This window comes from Brachypodium distachyon, chromosome 1 (genome assembly GCF_000005505.3).
Source record: "Brachypodium distachyon strain Bd21 chromosome 1, Brachypodium_distachyon_v3.0, whole genome shotgun sequence".
Classification (NCBI taxonomy): Eukaryota; Viridiplantae; Streptophyta; class Magnoliopsida; order Poales; family Poaceae; genus Brachypodium; species Brachypodium distachyon.
In genome coordinates, this window is record NC_016131.3 from 15,425,588 (window position 1) to 15,448,095 (window position 22,508).

Consider the following 22,508-nt stretch of genomic DNA (forward strand, 5'->3'; position numbering starts at 1 on the left):
CCGGTTAGAACACAAGAGTTGACTGTCATATTTTCTCATCAATTGTTGGATCCTTTCTTATCCCTATACCCTGGATACATGTCGCAGCTGAGCCATCTTTTGCTATCTTTCCATTCAGCTGGAACTGTCCAAAAGGCAAACATTCACCCAACAGGAAACGAATGGTGTTGCTAAGGTCATGTGGGGACTAACAGCATGTTGAAAAATGAGAATACTGTAGTACATGAACTGTGAGCATCCCATACTTGACAACTAACTTTGTGGCATCTAATTGTACATGTAAAATGAGATCAGGTAGGACTGGATTAGCTGTACTTGAGAACAAGGTTGTCAAATCGAACTTACAGCTCAAAGGGAGGATGAAGGAGAACAAACCAATGCTTTTTTAACAGTTTTTTGCTTTGTTTCCCTTCCAAACCCGAAGTATACAACTTCAGCAGACTCCTAGATCAGACCAACTCCAGAAGAAAAGGATCTCCTGAAGCCATGACTCTGATTAGATTTACAAAATCAATTTCGTTCTGAACCTTCATAGGGTACACTGCATGTGCTTCAGCAGTGTATATTGCAGAGAAAGTGGTATTTGATGGCAAGTTTGTCCTATAAACAAGTTTTCCCAAAGCTTTGGGTTCAAAATTGCTCGGTAGATCCATTGCGAGGAACAACATGGGGACTGCGATAGTGTGATGGATGTCAAGGTTTCCAGTAACTTTTACGAGAGAAGAGAAGACACCAGTATACCGTTGAGGTATGTAGAATATCTCACTGCTGCAATGAATTATCTTATCTTCACCTACACTTCTTTTGTAATTGGCTTGATAATGAAATGGAAAACTGCCAACCGCCTTCTTTACCATATCTCTTTGGTTTGTGAACCATTCATTCCCATGAAAAGAGACATCTGACCATGATTCCTTCACCTGTCAAGAACCGGAGAGGTTAACTTCAAGAGGTAAGAAAATTTGAAAGTTCTATAGTTCACAAACATGCTTTGAAACAGGAGAACAGTAATCACCTTATAGGTTATCCAGAGCTTAGATTTATCAGCATCCAAAAGATTCCAATAATTTAGGACCATATGGTCCTGAAGGAATACAAATCCTTCAGCACCCGCAAAGCGATCAAACACCTTGGGCAGGTACCTGCATTTAAAACTTATCAGTAGGTGGTTAAGCAATAGCAAACCTTTGGTATCTAAGCTAATTAAGTCTAATTGGATGAAGCAACAGTAGGATTTACGAAGATTTGTAGAGTGTTGCTTTATTTATTTTTATTGGCTACAGAAGAAGCTGATTTAACTCACTTGTAAGCCTGTGCCAAGTTGCTAAATTCAACAGCAAGATCAGAATTGCCTTGCTCTGAAAGAATAACCACTGCCCGGAATATCCGGCCATAAAGAAGCCTCCATTCGAGTGCAGTCCGGTCCACAGGTTCAGTGCAATGCACTATAAGCACAACATCACCAAAGTGCTTCCTCCATTTTATGAGATTGCCAATCTCTGTGCTTACTTCCCCAATCTCCTCAGCCCCAAGATGGACAGAAGGCAGCTTCTTGGGGACAAACTCCTGCTTATCTCCATGCCCAATGATCGCCCTCGGACGGTCAATCTCCAATGACATCAACCTTGGCTGCCTGTACCCAACAGCGACCAGATCTTGCAGCCACGCAGCCATGAACTGCAAATCCTTCTCTCCCCAGAAACCTTCCTCTGCCATCACATAACTCAAATCAAGAATCCGCTCAAAGAGTGTCTGTTTCTTCGACCGCCACTCCATCAGGAAATTTATCAACCTACCTACATTGACATGGATGTCTTTCTCATCATCAAACGGATGAGCGTGCACATTATCACTGCGGTGCACAGTCGGTGGGTAGACCACTAACTGACCCCCAATCTCCCACAATATCCTCTGCGCCCAATAGCCGCGTATAACATCTGACGCCATTGGGCTCACCGAGACCGGCAATGCAAGACCCCAGAACGCCGGCGAGTGAAACAGTGTGTTAAGTGAGTTGACCGGTGCCATCACGCCCTGTGGCAATGCAACCTTGGGTGCATCCGCATCAAAGCGCACATCGAAAGCCTCCATCCCCGACGATTTCCGCGTGAAGTAGAAGACGGCATCAACATCCGGGAGGCCATTGCAAAGCCCCTGCTGTATGAACTGCGCACCGCCGAATACCTCCGTGTAGAACTCCTCTGCACCCACCTCCCCGGCCTTCTCCAACGGCATCCCCCGCGGCCAGACCGACGGCTGCCCGAAGTGCACGTACGGGTTCACGACCGTACGGTTAGGATCTGCGTGGCTGTACTGCAGCAGGACGGAGCCGCCGCCTTGGCGCTGGTCCAGATCGACATCGAAGTGCCTCGTGAGATTGCCGTCCCCCGCGACGGCGTTGCGGACGTCCGCGTCGTAGATGACGCGCGCCCCGCGCTGCAAGGCGAAGAGGTAGGCGGCGGCCTTGCGGGCGGGCCCGCGGCCGGGGAGGAAGGCGACGGAGCGGAAGCCGAGGAGGGACTGGTCGGCGAGGGTGAGCAGCGCGGCGCCCGGGTGGGACCAGCCGGGGGGAGTGGCCTCGTCGGCGACGGCGAGGAGATTCCACCCGGGGGCGGCGGCCAGCGGGCGGTGGCGCGCGTGGTGGGCCGACGCGGAGAAGACGATCCAGCGGGGCCCGCGGAGGGAGGGGAGCGGGGCGGAGGGCGACGGCGGCGGGAGGGGCGGCACGCGGGACCAGAGCACGGTCGGGTAGGCGATGCGGCGGCCGGACGCGAGGGCGGAGCCGCTGCTGCGGCAGAGGGCGGACGGCGAGGCGATCCCGCCGTAGAGGAGGAAGAGGAGGAACGGGGCCGCCGCGACGAGGAGGTAGACGGCGCGTCTCGAGCTGCTGCCGGGGCAGGCGCGAGGCGGCATTTGGCCGTGGACAGCTTAGTACTTGCCAGTGGTGTGGGAGTCAACGCCGGCGCGGCGAGCGACGCCGGTGGCGCAGCCCGGGGTCAGGTCAGTTGGTCCGGCCGGCGATTGGGTTTGTTCGGGGAGGGGATTTTACCATTTTGGACCCGAGCTAAGCTGCTATGGTGGGCCTTTGCTGAGCTGAGCTGCTTGCTCTCTCTTGTGAAATTCCGAAGGCGTCGACGAAATTTTTTAGTTCCGAATCCACCGTCATGGCCTCTCAAATCTCAAAATTTAGAAGTTCGATTTGTTTACCGGTTTTTCTCTTACTAAGAAGAAAATTTACGAGTTGATTAGAAGCTTCAAGACCATCCTAGGCCTGTAATAAAGAGAGCTTTTCGATGCACACACTTTGTATTTGGTGTTCATGACTCGTGTGTTCTTGTTTGCTTACGTAAAAGGGAAAATGAATATGAGGTCAAACTTATTTGAACGGGCACTTCCGTTTTGTAGTACACTCATTTCTTATGATGTAAGATTTGAATTATGTTTAACTGTCGTAGCGAGGACCATGACTCGCAATTGTAATCTTCTGAGGATGCAAACTATGGAAATGTGGAGTATTACATTGCATAATCATCTTCAGAATGATTGGCGTCTGAAAGTACACCGGCATTAACCATGAGCGAAAATAGAAAATAACAGGAGACTATATAAAGTGCATCAACGAAGGTGGACCGATATTGACTATTGACTCTCCATGTCACCTATATCGGCAATAAAATGACTTATATAATGTGTTGTGTCTTTAGATTGGTCATGAACTTTGTTGGCATAAAATTCAGTGATAACAAGGCTTACTCTTGGCTAGGGAGTCAATTCTCTTCTCTCTTCTCCACGCCAACAATTTTCATATCAAAATCAACATTTGTTGATACTCTAATTTGCAATTGAGTTCGCATTGCGCTTTTTTCAAGATGTTGGATCAAATCTTTTTATTTTCCTCTAACATACTCCCACTCGCCGCCGTCTCAAACAATGTGGTGCCGGGAAGTTTCAGTCAAAAAATTCCATCTCTAAGCCTTCATTAGCCCCATGCTCCTGGTGGTATTTTCAAAGGTAGATTTTTAATTGGAAATGGTCAAATGGAGGAGAGGGAGAAGAGAAATCGACTTTTGTCGAAAAATCAAAGTCTCCAGAATTCGGCCAAAAGTGTGAGCTAAGAATCAACCTTGTTATGCCCTCTCCTCCATTTGGCCAAAAGTGTGAGCTAAGAATCACTTACACCATCGAATAGAGCAAGTGATGGTAATATTGACTTTACTGTTGTGTATGCTTTTAAAACCCAAATTATGCCTTCTCCGGCTTACCATAAAAGGCAGGTCGAAGAAGCAAGGAAAGAAGACGATTTCATTAAACAAATCGAGTGTTCATCAATAAATCGGAAACGAATAAACTGATTGATCGCATACTGAAACAGGATCAAAACACGCAATACACACCTCGCTTTACAAACTCATCCTGGCGGCCCCACATGTCAGCCTGCCCTATGGACCTCCGCCCTCACGCTCGAAAATTCAAAAAACGGGAAAGGCAACACAACACGGCTCGTTTAAAATCCGAGAGATCAGCCGCAGCATCCCAAACTCCCTTCCCAAATCCCCAAACAGAACAAAAATCCCAACTGCAAGAGCAGCAGCCTCTGCTGCCTCCTCTCTCCCGACCGCACCACCACGATGGGTTCCGCTCCCGCCGCCGCGGCCTTCCCGACCTACTCCGACTTCGCCGGCGCCGGCGCGCTGCTCTCCCTCGCCGACTCCTCGCCCTCGCCACCCCTCCCCACCCTCAGGTACGTGCGGCTCCTGGGTTGGATTATTCTGCGCGCGCGCACTTCCGAGCGCGAGACGTACTCACCGCTCCCCCGCGCATACATTTGCAGCGACGAGCTCTCGTCCTACTCGGGCTCCTCCTCCTCCTACTCCGTCACCTCCGGCAGGTCGTGCGTGTCCGACTCGATCCGGCGCGGCCGCCCCGTCGACCCCCTCCGCGTGCTCGCCGTCGTCGCCTCCCTCCGCCGCATCGACCCCAAGGTACTGAACAAGCAGCCGCTCATCTGCTAATTAGCGATTCAATTTGGCCGTAGTGAATAATGGGGGCTCGGCTCGTTTGCGCTCTAGGTGCTGGCCAAGGCGACCAGTAAGCTGTGCCGGGGCGAGGAGGCGAAGAAGCGGAAGGGCTTGTGGATCGAGATCAGCGACGAGGAGGAGGAGGACGACGACGACAGCGAGAGGGGCAGCGCGGTGGCCAGCGAGGGGAGCACGATCACCGGCGCGGCGTCCGCCGGATCCACGGCCACGTCGGGAGGATGCCGCCGGCCTCCGCGGGCGAGCGGGGGCGGCGAGAATCTGCCGCGGAGGGCGGACTCGATCATGGAGTGGCTATCGCGGCCGAAGGCGGCGCCGGCCACGGAGACGGCCATCCGCGCCGCCGTCGGCGACAACGCCGTCACCAGCAAGGCGCTGCGCTGGTGAGCACAACGCTTCCTCCAATCCAATTATCGTCTGAAGAGGTTTTGGAATGGTTGCCCTGATTGCTCCTTCTGTGCTTTGTTCGTGCGTCTCTCTGTTCGAAATTTGCAGGCTTCTGAAGCAGCCGAGAGGCCTGCGCCGTACAGGCAGCGGTGGTCGTGCAGATCCATTTGAGTACATGGTACGTGAAATTTGTGCCGACAGAGTTCGCATTGGAATGTGAAATGTCAAATTCGAAATATATTATGACTGTTTGAATGATAATTTCTCAAGGTAGCTTAACAGAACTTGAGACTGGATCAGTCTGACCAGCGTGCAAAATTCAGTTATGAGTCAGTGAGGTGTTACTTGTTAGCAATTTTCAGTTACCCAGTAGAGAGCAGTGGAATTTTAAAGCAATCGTTAAACCTGATAAAGTTTGTGTTAGTTCAAGTGATCACCTGGCTTGTATAATTATGGAAGGTCTATTAGTTGAATCATGACCACTGCAAATTTGGAGCAATTATGATGTCTAATTAGTAAATCAATTTGGTATCCCAGGTCCTCGAGTACTTTGATCACGCCTGAGTTGTTCTTACTCTGTTGAATGCATAATGAAGTTACCACTTACCAATCCCAGGTTTTCTCATGCATACTTTTAATTTTTTGAATGAATTTTCAGGTTGCAGGCTAACCTGATGAAGTTAATTAAGTTGTGTTATAGCGAAGGAGTTGGCACCAGTAAAGATATTGGAGAGACCAAGTTAACTTTTGAAGAGCACTTAGTAATGTCTACTACCTGTTGTTTAATTGCTCCAGTTTTGCCTAGCCTTCCTGAAGATAAGAAGTATATTATAGGAATCGAGGTTTTCATGTTAGCAATAGCTTGCAAAGTACTGGCTACACGCTCTTGGATAGAAAGATAGTCATATAGTATAGGAAACAATATTTTCACAATCACCTCTTGAGTAGACAGATAAGTGTGAAGTCGTATAGACAGCAGTTTTGTGATCATTTAATCATTGTTCATGTATGTTGAATCACTATAATCCTCTCAAGGAAAAAGAGAAATAATCAGTGTACTCGAATACACCAAGTTTAATTTTCAGCCACTTGTTTCAGTGAATCGCTTATGCTATTGAAAAGGTGTCTTTTAATATTGGAATAGACATATAGTTAAATTATGTTTGCTTCAGTGTGCTAAAACTAATGCCCATGTTGCTTTGAGAAACAAGACTTTTAAAACAGATCTCTTTATTTCTCATTGCATTGTATGAACTGGCAAAGAAACTACCGGGACGCTTATTATTCCAAGTTTCTTAAGGCTAAATCTGATGTGCTTAGATGAACATACGCTACGGTTGGATTTGTTCTGAAAGCTGAAGCACTTGATCCTCTTGGGTCTTGTTTTCTATCCTAGCTCCTCTTCTTGGAGAGCATGTTCTTGAACCAGAAGGCTGAGTCCTTGGGGTACCTCTTCAGAGTCTTGTAGTCCACATAGACGATGCCAAATCGAGAAGTGTAGCCGAGTCTCCACTCGAAGTTGTCAAGCAGAGACCATGCAAAGTACCCAATAACTCTGGCTCCATCGTCTATCACCTTCTTCAGCTCAGTTATGTACTCTCTATAGTACCGGACCCTTACTGTGTCGTGCACTCCCTCAGTGATGCTCACATTACCGGGCTGGTCCATTCCTGTCAGAGCATAACATTGATTATCATGTGTATGTCAACAAGAACAATAAGTTTTAATACTCCGTATCTTTTATCGTGAGAAACTACTATAAACATTTGGATTCCAGAGTACCGTTTTCAGAAAGGAACATTGTAGGATTTCCGTATCTTTCCTTAACATAGGTCACAGCCTTGTTGATTCCCCATGGCACAATGTAAAGCCAGTAGGAGTTTGCCTGCATAAACTCAACCAATTTACAGTTGCAAAATTGCATAGAAAACCTGCACTTCTCCATCTGCAAGTTATCACTAGTAATGTGCACACAATATAAATTGAACCCTGCACTTACACGAGCTCCAATAGGCACACCATTTCGTTCATCTGCAAATACATACACACCATTAGAATCTGAGAAAGTGAAGTATGTGGATTATGAGTGAAGGATTCAGATCTCACAGACAAATCCAACATGCCAATCGTCCTGGTAACTGACCGGCGTCAGGTTCCATGCCCCAGGGTCCTTCATGTAATAAGAAGTGTAGTGGTTGATACCCACATAGTCCATTGAGCCTTTCACCATCCTTGACTCCTCGTGGCTGAATGTCGGAAGCCTGCCTTCGACAATCTTGAGCATCGACTCTGGGTACTGACCATGGACAATGGGGTCAAGGAACCTGCAATGGTAATATAGTTCAGTTTGCTTCCCTCCAAACTCAGCAGATTTGTGGGTAGAGCCGATGTTGCAATCTGAATTTCTAAACTTAAATTTGATCTTGAATGAAATGGTTTCAGGGTTTTACCATCCAAGGTGGAAGTCCCTTGCCCTCTGTGCTGCAGCTTGGTCCGCTTTGCTCTTGCTAAGAGGTTCGTACCAAACAAAATCTAAGAGAATTCCGATCTTTCCCTTTTGGTGATGCTGTTAAATAGAATAAACAACAGTTCACATTCACCCTTGGGCACTGCCATTGACTCTATGAGCCTTCAGGGTAAAATTACTTGCAAGTACAGTATTTACCTGGTACTTCTCGCGGTACCGCTTCACTGCAGCAGCATGAGAAAGGATGAGATGGTGCGCGACAAGGTATGGCTCCGTCATCGAGTTGCCTCCTGCAGTGCACTGAGAACACCTACCCGGTGCATGGTAGCCATTGTCGTAGCCCAGAGCAGCAACACACCTCGGCTCATTGAATGTAAACCAGTTCTTCACCCTGTCCCCGAACACCTTGAAGCAGAAATCGGCATAGTCCGCAAACGCCTCCCTTCATGAACTAATTGCATCAAGAGCGTGCTTAAATTCAACTTTGAGATGTGGAAACTCAGTGTCTGAAATGCTTACACAATCTTTGGGCTTAGCCAGCCTAGGTACTGCTGATGGAGTGCCAGTGGGAGGTCATAGTGATAGAGGTTTGCATATGGAGTGATGCCTAATTCACCATGAGAAGGTTAATTAACTCAGGAGTCCGGACCCCTTATGTTAAGAGCTTCTTGTCCAAGTGCAGAAAACTAATATACCTTGCTGAAGCATGTAATCTATGAGCCTGTTGTAGTAATCCACTCCTTCCTGGTTCACCTTTCCAGCTCCATCTATAATTTTATACAGAACTACATCAGTATCTAGACTATCTACTCTGATCCAAGAAGCATTCGAAATGGGAACTAGCAAACTGCTGCAGATAAAGGGATCAATTCAGGCCACATACTCGGAAAAATCCTCGACCAGGAGATCGAAAATCGGTATGCATCAAAGCCCATGCTCTTCATTATGTCCACATCTTCCTACATCTCACAAAAACAAGTGACCGGCTAGGCATCACAGGAAGCTCACAACTCCAGAAAGAACATACGTAGTAGTGATGAGAATTTCAGAATACACAAGCAACATATGTACATCAAGACACACCTTGTACCTATGATACTCATCGACCGCCACGTCGGCGGTGCCATTGCCGGAGATCATCCCTGTTCTCCCAACAAGAACACACACTTTAATTCTAGGCACATATGCAGCAGCAGCACCACCACCACCATTATTGTTACAACTTCTTCACCGGAGGGCAAAATCATCACACGTGGAGACCTGGAGTGGAAGTAAGATTGATCTTACCTGGAATCTCTATGAAGGCGTCCCAGATGCTAGGCCCTCGGCCACCCCTTTTCGCCATGCCCTCCACCTGGTACGCCGACGCGGCCGTCCCGAACACGAAACCCTCCGGGAAGGCGCCGCGGCTCAGCCCGCCGGTGTCGTGGATCTCCGGCCGGTGGCACTGCGCCAGCAACACATGGGCTGCCAGTGTTAGCAGCACCAGTGCTGTGGACTTCATGCCTGCACGGAGAGCTAGGAAGCAACTATGGACTGAAGACACAGAAGAAGAAGAAGAAGAAGAAGCCTTGCTCTGCGGTGAGCTGCGGAGCTTTGTAGGAGAAGGGAGAGTACAAGGACCAAGGTGGGCACTGCTGATTGATTGTGTTCACTGTCTTTGACCTGGCTTGACTCGGTTTCAGACAAGGATGTCGGTGTCGCAATCCGTACCCTAGCAGTAGGAGTATCAATCAGCAGTGGCTATTCTAATCATTTTGATCTTGATAGTGCTTGGTGCTGCATGGGATTGAAATTATTATATATCGATGGTTGTCAGGGGAAAAAGATTACATTATATACTCCGTCAAAAAGAGATTGGTCCATTGAGTGAAGGTTTAGTGATCACCGCTGGAAGGAGGGAAGAATGGATGAGGCATTCGGAGTCCATTGAGTGAAGATTCAGTGATCAGACTTGAAGTGGCAGATTCCGTTGTAGAAACAGCAATAGCAGAACACGGAGCCCATGTTTGCACTACAGAAGAAAACATGAACCTGGAGTACACGCTAGTATAATTACTACCGGTACTACTCTTGGGAGTCAGGACAATGACTGCCGTGCTTAGGTCCAGCGGCTACGGCAAGTGTGAGTACTGGTAGCAGTAAGCAACAAATCTGGGAGGGAGATAAGATAAGATGAGCATCAGCATGGGCGTCCACGACGACGAAAGATATCTACTCGTCATGCACATCAACGGGCTTCAGTTCCTGACGTTTCGTCCGTTGCCAGGACAATGAAGCGCGATCCGCCGGGTTTTCTCTTGCTCATTTCGCCTGGGTTTTGCAAGTAAATCCATAGTATGCGCTTGTAACAACTTAGCTATGCTCGCTTAAATGTTCTGCAAATTGTGATCTAGGGAATAATTCGGTCCGCTGCTGAAGAATTAGGCCTCATTCAGAAACCTTTATCTGTGTTGACATGTACTCCCTCCGTTCCTAAATACTTGTCGCTGTTTTAGTTCAAGTTTGCACTAAAATAACGACAAGTATTTAGGAACTGAGGGAGTAAGAAACTGCTTCAACGGCGCCAATTACATTATCTTGAACTATGTTGGCAAGTAGGAAACCGCTTCAATGGTGCCAATCTCATCCAAATTGTCCACACAGACAAAAACTAAGACCAGCACAAGAGATTTCTTGATGCAAATACACAGAAATGTAAGATTGCTTCTTCCTTAAGACCCAAACCTTCTAACCCTCTCATGCATAACATGACTAAAAGATTGTGCAGCATGGCTTAAACCATCTGATCAACGCTAGATCTACATCCACCACCCATTGAACCGATCTGCTTTAAGAACTCACCAGATAAAAAAGGAAGTACCAGCCTGATACACTCAATAATAATGAACATCCCAAGTTAATAACAAAGTGTGATGCGCCAAGGCTCTCCATCAGCGTAACAAAAGATTCAGAAAACAAAAAATGGTGGGAAATGTAACCACACAAACATGTGAAAAATCCTGCCGTATCTTTCATCTGTAACGATCACGGTCACGGTCAGAGCCACGCTCCCAACTTCTATCATTGCCATGGTCTCGTCCCCTGTCCCTCCCCCTCTCCTTCTCCCGTTCTCTGCTTCGGCTACGACGCCGCTCTCTTCCATGACCACCTCTGTCTCTGTTTCTGCTCTCCCTTTCAGCATAATCATCCCTGCCCCGATCCCTGCTCCTCTCTCGGCCTTCTCTTTCAGTTGAACCTACAATGATGAAGGACACAAGTTAATGTACAACACTTGCAATGAAACTTCTCCGACAATTGTATTACTGGTATTTCTGGTGCCGTAAGTAAGGCTTAGGTAGACAGAACGTATAGTCCTATCCAAAACGCATAGCAGCATACAAGGACCAGCATGAGAGAACAAGGTGCGATAGAAAAAAGGCATTAAAGTAAAGAAAACAGAGCAAATAATACCACGTTGCTCAACTTCCCATCCAGCACGTCCAGACCCAGGAAGAGTAGGTGCACTTTCAGTTTGCTGTGATTTAACACGGAACTTCTTTTTGAGGTTACCAAATTCATCATAAATCTCCCCATCATCCTACAGAAAGAAGAACGTTTGCACATGGGAACTCATTATCACGACAGAAATACAAAAATATAAATGAAAATGCCCTACCTCCTCAGCTTCTTTTCGGCGCCTTCTAACTTCTTCTAGTTCTTCTTCATCAAGTTCTTTATAGCCACCACCCCGGCCACCTCTACAAAGAACAATTGATGAGAGAAATTCCCAAAATTCAGTACCTTGTACATGAACAGTCACATATGTAGCTGCTTAGTCTATGATATTATGACCATAGAATACCACATGCAGTTGTAGTGTGCATGCCTCTGTGCACACTGGATATTATATATTTGATTAATGATGCACCATGCCAAGGTAACTATTATACAGTAGACAAAGATCTCACATATTCAGTCATGACCCAACTGAAGGGCCAGTGTTCGGGCATACTGTACTTCCTTGAGCCAGTCTTGCTCACCCTAAGAATCGTAAATGGAAATAGAAAGCAAAACACTACAATCAAGGCCTGACAATGCACTCGTGTACTTGTATGCCTGATATCAAGGCCTCCCAATGCACAATGTCTTTGTGTGCCTGATACCTAGTGCAAATTTTATGCAAAAGGCTACAAATCAATGTATCAGTTGCTACAAACTCAGGTGGACATCATAGATAAGTGTTGCCTGTTTTAACAACTAAACAGAGAACCTCACTAGTCACTAGTCTTCGACCACATAGTCAAGAGCAGCTCTATATGCAAATTGGCAGTATAATTCATTAACATGTTCAGGACAAATATGATCATCATGTGAGATGCAAATTGTGTATATGCAGTACGTATTACCTCACACCGCCTTCATTATGACCTGGCTTAGTGGTGTTACAAACATTACATTTAGTCCGCTTTGCCCAGTTTACGTTGCCACACCTGGAACACACATAAAACTAAGTTTAATATCAGATAACACAAACAGCCTTATAGTATAGTGCAAAAAAATATTTTTCTATTGCTCGTAGGATACTTAATCAATTTAAAAGGTGAAACAAAAAATATAGCACCTTCCTACAAAAATACTTGTGAGCCAATGGACGATGGTGATTACACTATGATGAAAGAAAGGGCTGCAAAGTTTAGCCCATAACAAGAATCATGACTAATAAATCCCAAAATCATTTCCAACTTAAGTATGATGGTCAAGCAGTTAATGGACTTGTTAACTTTTAAGAAAGGGGACATGAAGGCATCAACTAAAGTATACATACACATGGAAACAAAACAACAAACTGTAGTAACATATCAAAGCAATGAGACAAAACACTTTTTGGTGTCCTTACATCGTACATGGCCAGTCATTAGGACCAAACAGCCCAGGAGGACCACCAACAGCAGGAGCATTACTGCTTCCTTTTGAATCATGGCTGCCACGACCTCTACCCCTACCACCTCCAGCACCTGTTCCACTAACACCAGCAGGGCGAGAGGCTCCGCAGCGATTACAGACACCACGGAAGGCAAAATTTACGTTGCCGCAGCTGGGAGAAGAAATCATGTGAGAAAGAATAGAATACAGAGTAAAGACCATGGTAGTCAACAGAAAAGAGAAGTTGCTCACCAAAAATAACAGACCTTGTATTTGGACATTGCCAATCACCATCTTGCTGCCAAGCTTTTCCTGGACCATCACCACGTCCCCTACCTCTGCCTGACCCATTATCTAATTCATCTTGTCCACCAAGGTCAGCTGTGATGCTCAAATTCGTGGAGCTATCAAATGTATCCTTGCTTTTTGACTCAGCTATGTGAACCTGAATGATGCTTCCATGGAAATCTTTATTATTAAACCATTCCACGGCAGCTGAAGCAGCATGTGGATCCTCATAGGTGACTGTTGCATCACCCTTTGGTTCATTTGTAACTTTGTCCCTGTATATCCAGATTTTTGGATGCCCAGTCCTTTTGTCCTTCTGTTGAAATTTGACAACAGGAAGTGACAAATTCATCATGAACTCATATGACATAAGGGCTTTACAAAACTACTGACGAATTTGCATGTGGTCGCAAAAATGTTACCTGGTAAGACCCATACCTTTAGCAACCCTATAGTACCAAAATATTCAGCCAACATGGTCTCATCAGTTCCAGGAGGCAGATTGCATACATAAATAGAACCATTTGGGGGTCCTCTTGACATATATCCAGCCATCTGTAAAAAAAAGGCAGCTTTAGACGATTAGTACCATTGTTCAAACTGCAAGGTTTGAAAAAATACCACAAGCAGAAAAGTGCAAATATAAACTATCAAAACTGGCAGAAAGAACAGGACGACAGCAAAACAGGGAGAAGATTAAAGGGAGAGTAAACCAAGGCTAATATATCATAAGCTTACGGAAAACACATGGAAGTCCACTGGTTCAACATGCTATAGTTGAGAGAATGTTATGTCAATAACCTTCAATTATTGAGCAAAGTGGTTTGGGTGCTACTCCCTCCTTCCCAATTTATAGGTCGTTTTAGATTTATTTTTTCTTTTACCAACAAAGGATGTCGTTTTAGGTAATTAATTATGGCAACTAGCAACAGAAGCTTCGCTTTTCACGGCCATTGGCATGCATGTGTATCGGTACTTATACCGTTAGTTTCCGAAGGCAAGTATTAAGGGCCGCATGCATGGGCAGATGCCTTATTCATGCAAGCATCAATTGCCCTTGATTACGCGTGCCGAGGCTGTTTTGAGGATACTGAAACTGTTTTCGGGATTTTACACTGGAGAATTAAATGATTACACGGTCAGCTCGCACGTTCCAAACAACCTTGTATGCACTCCAAACAACCTTGGAATTTGCATCCAAACTAAAACAACCTGTAAATCGGGAAGGAGGGAGTACATTGCATACAATATATGAAGGCATACTTTGACTATTAATGCAGAATTTATTGATTTGTTATGTTACAGAATTAGCCAAAAATATGGAGGACAAAACTCCATCTCCCATCCTAGATACACATAAAGAGCTGGCTGATGTAAATTTGTTGATAGACTTATCAGCAGTAATGACAGCAGGGATGTAAACGGCGGCCCGTTTAGTGTCCGTTTAGTCCCCGGTCACGGCACAAAGCATGCAGCCACGCGTCCAGGGATGTAAACGCGGTACCAAAACACACTAAGATGCCTACTATGCGGCGCAGTTTACCAAGCCGTTGACATCCCTAAATGACAGGGCGGAGCGGCAGAGGTACAAGGGTGTACACATCTGTTATAAAAACCACTAGCTTTCGCAAACAAAATTGATTATTCTCTTTCTCTAACGCCTCAAGCCCAGCTATTGCCTATTCCATGTTCCCCAATCAGAGAGCGATCAGGGGCAGCACTGAACTATACTCTGGTAACCGCCGCTGCGGCACAAGCATCCACGCGGCCAGGGTGGGTGCAGAAGTTGTGAAGGCCAGTGGGATTTAACTAGTCGCTGGATGAAAACAGCATCATACCACAGAACCCAATGGATGAAAACTAGGTCACGGTGTTTTTCTTTTCAATACATCTCAGAATTCACACCAATCCACGGGCGGAGGACCCGGTAGGTGACGGGGAAGATTAAGGAGCTAAAAGGCAGAATCCGTTCGTGAGTGATGGGAGGAGAGACGGTCGGGAGCGAGAGAATCAAAGGGGAGACCAACCTGCGGCGGAGGCGCTGGCGCGAGGAGGAAGACGGGCCAGGGGGCTGGGCGCTAGGAAGCGCGGGAGGGATGGGGGGCGGCGCTCGCGCGAGGAGGAAGACGAGCTAGGGGGTTGGGCGCTAGGCAGCGCGGGGTGGGGAGGGGTGGCGGCGCTCGCGCGAGGAGGAAGACGAGCCGCGGTACGAGGGGACTGCTGCGGCGCTCGGCAGCGAGATGGGGCAAGGGAAGGACGGGTGTATTGCTGGGGGCAAGGGCAACGGCCCGCTTTCCGGCATCCAGGGCATGGCCCACCAGTCCAGCCGGGTTGGGCTTGGGCGTTTAGGTAGCCACCTGACGAATTCTCAACAAAAAAAAAAAAAAAAGCTAGCCACGGGACGTACGATTGTTTTGCTCACGTTTTTAGTGCGATCCAAGCTTTTCAGCTTTGCATGTGAAGAAACAAAATCTCTCAAAAAAAAGGCGAAGAAACAAAGTTCGACAAAGTTTTTGGTCCCTGCTGAGAGAGAAACACACGTCGTCGTAAAGCAAACCGTACTGAAACTGAATCCTTCACGCAGAGCAGCTTTGAGGCAGCCACAGAAAAGACAGGTAGGCCAACCCACGAGCGAGATGGCCACATCGGTCATAGATTGGGCTCTCCTCCCCTGTCGTCTACTCGTCTCTCCCGCCATTTCACGTGATATAAAATACTTACTCCGTTTCATAATTCTTATCAAAATGTTACATGCACAAATAGATTATAGATATATTCATTTTTGCACAAATTTGAGACAAGAATTATGAAACCGAGAGAGCAGGACACTGACGAGAAATTCAAATGATGTAAAATAGGACACCAAAACAATTCTCTTCCTGCCTCTCTTCTCCACCCGAGCCCCCATCACCCTACTCTCCTCTTGAAAAGCGCAGCCGCCGCTGCATGGAGCCGCTTCTCCTGCGTCTCCTCGCCTCCTTGTGGCCTTCCTCGCCCTCGCGAAGCTCCCACCGCCTCACTCGAATCCGCTGCGCATCTAAGCGCCCCCATATCGACGAACCGGCCACTCGATCTCCGCCCGCCTCCTCGTCCCCGCAATCTCCTGGAGGAGGCTTCCGGCAGTGGAGGGCAGGTGCAGAAGGGAGGGGTCAGGGGAGTGGCGGTGGTGCCGTCCATGGCCGGGGCACGGCTTGATTTTTTTGGAAGCATGGCCTAATTTTTTTGGGCGATGATAGGTTTACATCATCTATTTTTTTTTAGAAAAGTTTACATCATCTGTTGAAGTGACGACCGTACCCTATAAAACCGGGTTTTGAGACTGAGGCTGCTACAGAAAGGGGACGCACGGGGACGCACGTAGGCCAACCCACGAGCGAAATGGCCCGCATGGGTCACAGCAGTGATTGGGCTCTCATTCTCAAAGAAAAAAAAAAGCAGTGATTTGGCTCTCCTCTCCCGTCGATCGTCTCTCTCGCCCAGACTCCAACCAAATCCCGCGCTTCCCCATCACCCTTTTCCTCGCTGCACTTGAGAGCAACTAACCGTGAGTGAGCTCCTCCGCGCGCCCGGGCCCGGCCGCCGACATGGGCGCCGTAAGTTCCTTCTTCCTCCCAGTGTGTCTTTGTTAATCTAGCGGAAAATCGGTTCCTGAATCGTTGGCTGCTTCCGTCCGTCCCGCGTCCATTAATTAATTTGCGCGCCGCTGCAGGCCACCATCCTTGTGCTCCTTGCAACGACTCACGCCATCCTGGCTGCCCAACAGCGGCCGATCACGCTTGCCGGTTGCCCCGACAAGTGCGGCGACATCAGCATCCCCTTCCCGTTCGGCATGAAGCCTGGCTGCTTCCTTGAGGGCTTCGAGGTCACCTGCAACCACTCCTTCAACCCCCCTCGCGCCTTCCTTTCGCAGGACTCGATATATCAACGAGTGGGTTATGCCAATTACACGACCAGGAACTACTCGGACCTGGGGACGTTAAACCCTGTTGACGTGTTGAACGTTTCGAACGTGCCTGCCGAGCTCATCGATATATCAGTTCCAGGAGTGAGCTCCGGGCATACGGCCTGGTCAGATACGACTGCCTGCTCATGGATGGTAATAACCGTCACTTGCTCAAGCTTGAACGTACGAATCTGGGTAGGTTTGGCGGGCGGAGGCCGTTCCTCCTGTCACCGCTGCGCAACGTCGTCATCGGTGTCGGCTGGGACGTCCAGCCGGAGATGGCGTTCGGCAGATCCATAGACAACGAGACGCGCTACATGATCGGCTGTCTTTCCTACATCAAACACAGCTTCCTGACAAACGGGTCGTGCTCGGGGCGGGGGTGCTGCGAGGCCTCCATCCCGTCTGAGAAGGATGTGGACTTCTCCATCAGAGCTTTCACGGTGGTGTTCGAGCCTCAGAAGGAGAGAGACATGCCAGGCGATGACATGAGCACCAACAGTCCGTGCTCCTACGCCATGATGGTGGAGCGCTCCTGGTACAACTTCTCCTCTGAGGACATGTTTGGCCGCATGGTGCTACCAAACAAGTACCCCAGGGGTGTCCCCTTCGTGCTCGATTTTGCCATCAGGAACCGTTCCTGTACTGCTCAAGGCCAGCAGCCACCTCAGGACTACGCATGCATCAGTGGCAACAGCTATTGTGCCAAGGCACCCAGTGGTAACGGCTATGTCTGCAGGTGTCAAGACAACTACGACGGCAACCCTTACATCACTAATGGATGCCAAGGTACATGCATGCAAATTTAGACTACATGCTGCATACCATACAATAAATGGCAGGTCAAATATATACGAGTTTCTCTGGTGGGATATACTGTGTATGCTTCGGTACTTAATTTGTAGACTAATTAACTCAAGCTTCCATATCTTTAATTTACCTGTATGGCTCTATTTCTTTCAGACATTAATGAGTGCGACCTCCATCCGAAGAACAATTGCTCGGCTGGCTCCTTCTGCAAGAACACGCCGGGAGGATATGAGTGTCCATGCAAAGTTGGAATGAAAGGCAATGGCAAAAAAGGACCCTGCACTGAGAATTTTCCCATGCCAGCAAAGGTGATTGTAGGTAAGTATATTAATTAAGCTGTCAGAACAAGCACAATAGTGGGCTATAAGTTGACTACAAAAATATAAATAGTATATTTGTACTTAGTTTGACGGGAGAGAAGAGGAAGCTAACAACCAGCTGCTGCACGCTGCAGCAGTGTTGGCTGGTGGTGGGTGATGTGAAATGTCTGCATGAGGAGATTTTTAGCTTGCTCTGCCTCCAATAATTAACTAAATCTATAAATTTCAATCTCTTTATGGCCATTCACATCATCAATCACTTCAAGCTGTTGATTCGATCTTATCTACTGCTTTGATCTACATGCAACAGCAAGTCGATCAGCAATCAGTTACATATTCTTGAACCTGCATTAGCTGATGACCTTTAATGGACTATGATTTATACGCTTCAAGCAGACCTTCCATTTGTTAAATCCCAGGGGATCATCCTTCCACAACTAGTTTAATGGTTAAAAGATGTGTCATGCCCCACATATGAGGAAGCGAAATATGATTGCGTTGCCTAACCAATACTCCTCCATGCACATCCCCTATAATTAATTAAGAAGAGGAAATTTGCCCTAGGACACCGTTGTTTTTTGGCTTTTGCCAAAACACACTGCCGGAATGTGTTTTTGTTCAGTACCATTACAATTTTGTGGGCATTTGCTATAACACACTGCATCGACTAAAATTGAGAATTTTTCATTTTTACTTGGGCGACGACCATCTTAAATTCGATTCTGAACATTTTTTTTCCTTTCTACGAATCGATATTTGACATCTACTAGGGTTCGTTGTTTGTTGAGGTGGGTATTCATCCCCTGTGTCGTTGCACTCTACATGAGAGGAAAACACTTCGAACAAAGAGTTTGAAAAATTCTATACACATTTGATAAAGGCTAGAATGGTATTCAATGTGAAAAAAGTCAAACTTTCCGTTTTGAACCATACAATGTGTTCTGGCAAATGTCCACAAAATTGTAATGGTACTGGACAAAGACACGTTCTGGTGGTGTGTTACGGCAAAGGCCACGAAATAACGGTGTTCTCCAGCCAATTTTCCCATTAAGAAATATCTTCTGCCCAACACCTCTACAAATTAGGATTCTCCAAATAACTGACTAGTCCCACGGCGGTATTTTGTTCTGGATGGGATTGGCGTTGCAAAATTACACAGTGTGCTTTGATTTTATTTTCATCACATAAGTCCTTACACGACTTCAAAAAAATTAATTCACCCTTTGTAACTCTAAGTTACTATTGGGTGATGCAATTTCTATATTATCAAGGTGATTGCAAAGATATATCATGTTAATCCTTCTGTTATAAGAGAAATGTTGTATGTGTTTGACAACTGTATCATACAATTGTTTGATTAATAAGTTCACTTCTTTGCACTTCGATCTGCAGGTGTTTCTTCATCGATTGTCGTTGTTGTGCTTATGCTTATGGTCAATCAATTCCTAAAACTCAAGAAGTTCTATGAACAAAATGGCGGTCCAATACTAAAAGGTGTCAAGAATATAAGGATTTATACAAGGAAACAACTGAAACAAATAACAGGTAACTACAAGCATCCCATTGGAGAGGGTGCCTTCGGTAAGGTTTATTTGGGGACTCTTGAAGACAAACAACAAGTGGCTATAAAGAGGTCCATCAAAGTTGAAAAGGAAAGAACGAAAGAGTTCACTGATGAGGTAATAATCCAATCTGAAATGAGGCACAAGAACATTGTTAGGCTCCTAAGCTGCTGCTTAGAGGTGGATGTTCCCATCTTGGTTTATGAGTTTGTACCAAGAGGGAGCCTGTATGAAGTTCTCTTTCGAGGTGGAGATAGCATTCCGGTGAATACACGTCTGAGGATTGCTGTAGGGACAGCCGAAGGTCTAGCATACATGCATTCAGCAGGGCAGAGTACCATCCGTCATGGTGATGTTAAATCTGCCAATATACTTCTTGATGAAATTTTCATCCCAAAGGTTTCAGACTTTGGGACCTCCTCTCTACTGGCAAGAGGAACGGACGAGATGACTGAAAATGTCATTGGGGACAAGAGTTACATAGATCCTATTTATATGCAAGAAGGTATCGTCACACAGAAGAGCGATGTCTATAGCTTCGGAGTTGTTCTGATAGAGCTTGTTACAAGGAGGGCCGCAAAATATGACAAGGAGAGGAGCTACATTAAAAACTTCGTACAAGCTTGTCTTGGCAAAAGAGCAAGGGAATTTTTTGATAATGATATTACAAGTGATGAAGATATTAAGATCTTAGAAATGGTCAGTGAAGTCGCTGTGGAGTGTTTGAAAACAAATCCAGAAGAACGCTTACATATGCGACAGGTAGAAAGCCGCCTGTTCTATATTAGTGCACAATCTGTACATTATGGGCAGGAGACGAACGACCTGAGAAATCTTAGTCCTAGTCCGGAAGATATTGCTTTGCCTACGAGTGGGGAGAACGAAGCATCTACCGACTAAAGAAGTACCATGTGCTAGTATATTTCATATATTTTCATCTGGTTATGTAATGTACTGGTTTCGATTTGTCAAGACTGAAGACATTAAGTTATGTACTAATAATCCCTATGTATCCGAAGTAGACCCACAATGTAGCTTTGTTGCATATACCCGTTTTTGAGGTATGGTTTTACAACTTAAACAGAGCAAAATCTGATGTCTGATACGTAGATCTCTGTTACTTTTCCTTTTCCATTTGGTGTCTTTAAGAAAAGCTAGCCTCGTGTCTAAAAATGTTGCTCATTTTCAGTACGCGTGTTCCAAAAATTATAGCACATAAATTTGTCGACTTTGCAAGAGCCACACTTTTGAGGTTCGGAGTTTGGATACTATCAAGGGTTTTTCATCTGGATGGACTATTTGATCGCGTATGTATTGATTTAAAGAAAATGTTACTGTCGCTAGTAAAAACCTTAGTACAACAACGAGTGAGTATACCGTTATCTTTGATCATGTAATTTTATATAGTTCATATTTGATTTTTTTTGTTTTTTAAGTAAATTTCAAGAAACCACATTCTTTGAGACATGCTTCTCACGGAACCACAGATTGAGCTAATTTTCTCGCGAAACCAGAGAGCTTGCGCCTAATTTTCTCAGTTCGCCCAAAACACGATTTGAAGCGCATTTGACACGATTTCTTACAGGTGGGACCCACTGTCAGGTCACATTTCATTTATGCATTCAGCCCCTGCATTTTCGTTAATTCATTTTCTCCCCTTTCTTCTTCCTCTCTCGCTTTTCCGGCTGCTCTGCTCCCCACACCTCCGCCGGCCGGCCGAATGCATAAATGGAATGCGACCTGACAATGGGTCCCACTTGTAAGATATCATGTCAAACGCGCTTCAAATCGTGTTTTGGGCGAACTGAGAAAATTAGGCGCAAGCTCTCTGGTTTCGCGAGAAAATTAGCTCAATCTGTGGTTCCGTGAGAAGCATGCCTCAAAGAGTGTGGTTTCTTGAAATTTACTCTCTTTTTTAGAACATAGTACAAACACAGACGCTCATAACGATTTGTGCCAAATCGACTAGTGATGCACAAAATATATATATATATATTTGTGCACTCGTACCAAGGCATCTCTCGTTTTTACTGTCTGACCACTCATATTGGGTTAATAATAAATGGATGTGAGTAGTTATTGACCGGGTGCGGGTACCAAAAGAACAATGAGGTATATTTTGAAACAAATGAGAAAAATCTATACACGTTTTATTTTGAAATGGAGGGAGTAGTTTGGAAACGTGACATGACTGTTTGAGTCTTTCATAAAAGTAGAGATACATGGTCTGCAATCTCAAAGCATCTCACCTACGCACATGCTGCCCCGATCCGGTCCCTAGAAAACGATCTGTCCACATCTCTGCCTTTCTCCACCTCCGCCGCGCGCACGCCCAGCTTCACCCTTCATCCTCGTCGTCTCCCTCCCCAACCGCGGCAGCTCCTTCGCGCAGGAACTGCTCCGGCGCCAGATCAACGCCGCCGCTCCCCCGCGTGCGGCCTGCATCGCCGCTTTGCTTGCATGGAAACGAGAGAGAGCTCGTGGCGGCAGAGAGCTTCGGAAGGGTCTGGCTCTCGTGCTAGCTCGAGCGCACGCCGGGCCGTGGGATCGGAGGGAAAACGGAGGAGATGCGTGTGCTCGTGCGTGTGGGGAGGTCGGGGAAGAGGGGTGGGGAAATGGAGGGGGAGAAGCCGTCGTGGCTGCCTGCAATGGAGGAGGCCTCTGTGGCCAAGCTACCCCGCGAGGTCACTGACGGCGCTAAAACCATGTTGAGCCGGTCAACCCGACACGTGTGCCCGAGGTGTCAGAAACACGCTTATACGCCGTAATCGACAGAATCAGTGTTATGTG

At 46.6% G+C, this 22,508-nt stretch overlaps 5 protein-coding genes across 5 annotated transcripts; 2 read left to right on the forward strand and 3 right to left on the reverse strand.

The window, feature by feature from the left end:
- Window positions 1-181: 181 nt before the first annotated feature.
- LOC100832736 (probable glycosyltransferase STELLO1) lies at window positions 182-3,063 on the reverse strand. Its single transcript, XM_003562495.4, has 3 exons — window positions 1,304-3,063; window positions 1,016-1,142; window positions 182-920 (listed from the first exon to the last, which is right to left on the reverse strand). Exons 1-3 carry the CDS (start codon window positions 2,911-2,913, stop codon window positions 450-452), a joined length of 2,208 nt encoding a protein of 735 aa, XP_003562543.1. The 5' UTR covers window positions 2,914-3,063; the 3' UTR covers window positions 182-449.
- Window positions 3,064-3,082: 19 nt separating this feature from the next.
- LOC100830367 lies at window positions 3,083-6,511 on the forward strand. The gene is made up of 5 exons (XM_010236317.3): window positions 3,083-4,741; window positions 4,832-4,982; window positions 5,070-5,419; window positions 5,532-5,601; window positions 6,082-6,511. Exons 1-5 carry the CDS (start codon window positions 4,629-4,631, stop codon window positions 6,091-6,093), a joined length of 696 nt encoding a protein of 231 aa, XP_010234619.1. The 5' UTR covers window positions 3,083-4,628; the 3' UTR covers window positions 6,094-6,511.
- A 125-nt stretch (window positions 6,512-6,636) lies between these two features.
- LOC100833042 (beta-glucosidase 26) lies at window positions 6,637-9,906 on the reverse strand. Its single transcript, XM_024456663.1, has 12 exons — window positions 9,779-9,906; window positions 9,178-9,669; window positions 8,974-9,032; window positions 8,774-8,849; window positions 8,586-8,657; window positions 8,410-8,497; window positions 8,089-8,332; window positions 7,874-7,989; window positions 7,530-7,747; window positions 7,423-7,454; window positions 7,206-7,308; window positions 6,637-7,093 (listed from the first exon to the last, which is right to left on the reverse strand). Exons 2-12 carry the CDS (start codon window positions 9,392-9,394, stop codon window positions 6,816-6,818), a joined length of 1,503 nt encoding a protein of 500 aa, XP_024312431.1. The 5' UTR covers window positions 9,395-9,669; window positions 9,779-9,906; the 3' UTR covers window positions 6,637-6,815.
- Window positions 9,907-10,738: 832 nt separating this feature from the next.
- LOC100833358 (transcription initiation factor TFIID subunit 15) lies at window positions 10,739-15,309 on the reverse strand. Its single transcript, XM_003562497.4, has 8 exons — window positions 15,111-15,309; window positions 13,522-13,638; window positions 13,062-13,399; window positions 12,770-12,967; window positions 12,279-12,362; window positions 11,549-11,630; window positions 11,344-11,470; window positions 10,739-11,128 (listed from the first exon to the last, which is right to left on the reverse strand). Exons 2-8 carry the CDS (start codon window positions 13,636-13,638, stop codon window positions 10,905-10,907), a joined length of 1,170 nt encoding a protein of 389 aa, XP_003562545.1. The 5' UTR covers window positions 15,111-15,309; the 3' UTR covers window positions 10,739-10,904.
- A 1,140-nt stretch (window positions 15,310-16,449) lies between these two features.
- On the forward strand, window positions 16,450-20,783 carry LOC100830674 (wall-associated receptor kinase 2). Its single transcript, XM_024457879.1, is given in 5 exon segments — window positions 16,450-16,676; window positions 16,793-17,328; window positions 17,331-17,815; window positions 17,990-18,154; window positions 19,549-20,783. Coding segments are annotated over 5 exon segments (2,265 nt in total). The 5' UTR covers window positions 16,450-16,667; the 3' UTR covers window positions 20,619-20,783.
- The last annotated feature ends 1,725 nt before the right edge of the window (window positions 20,784-22,508 follow it).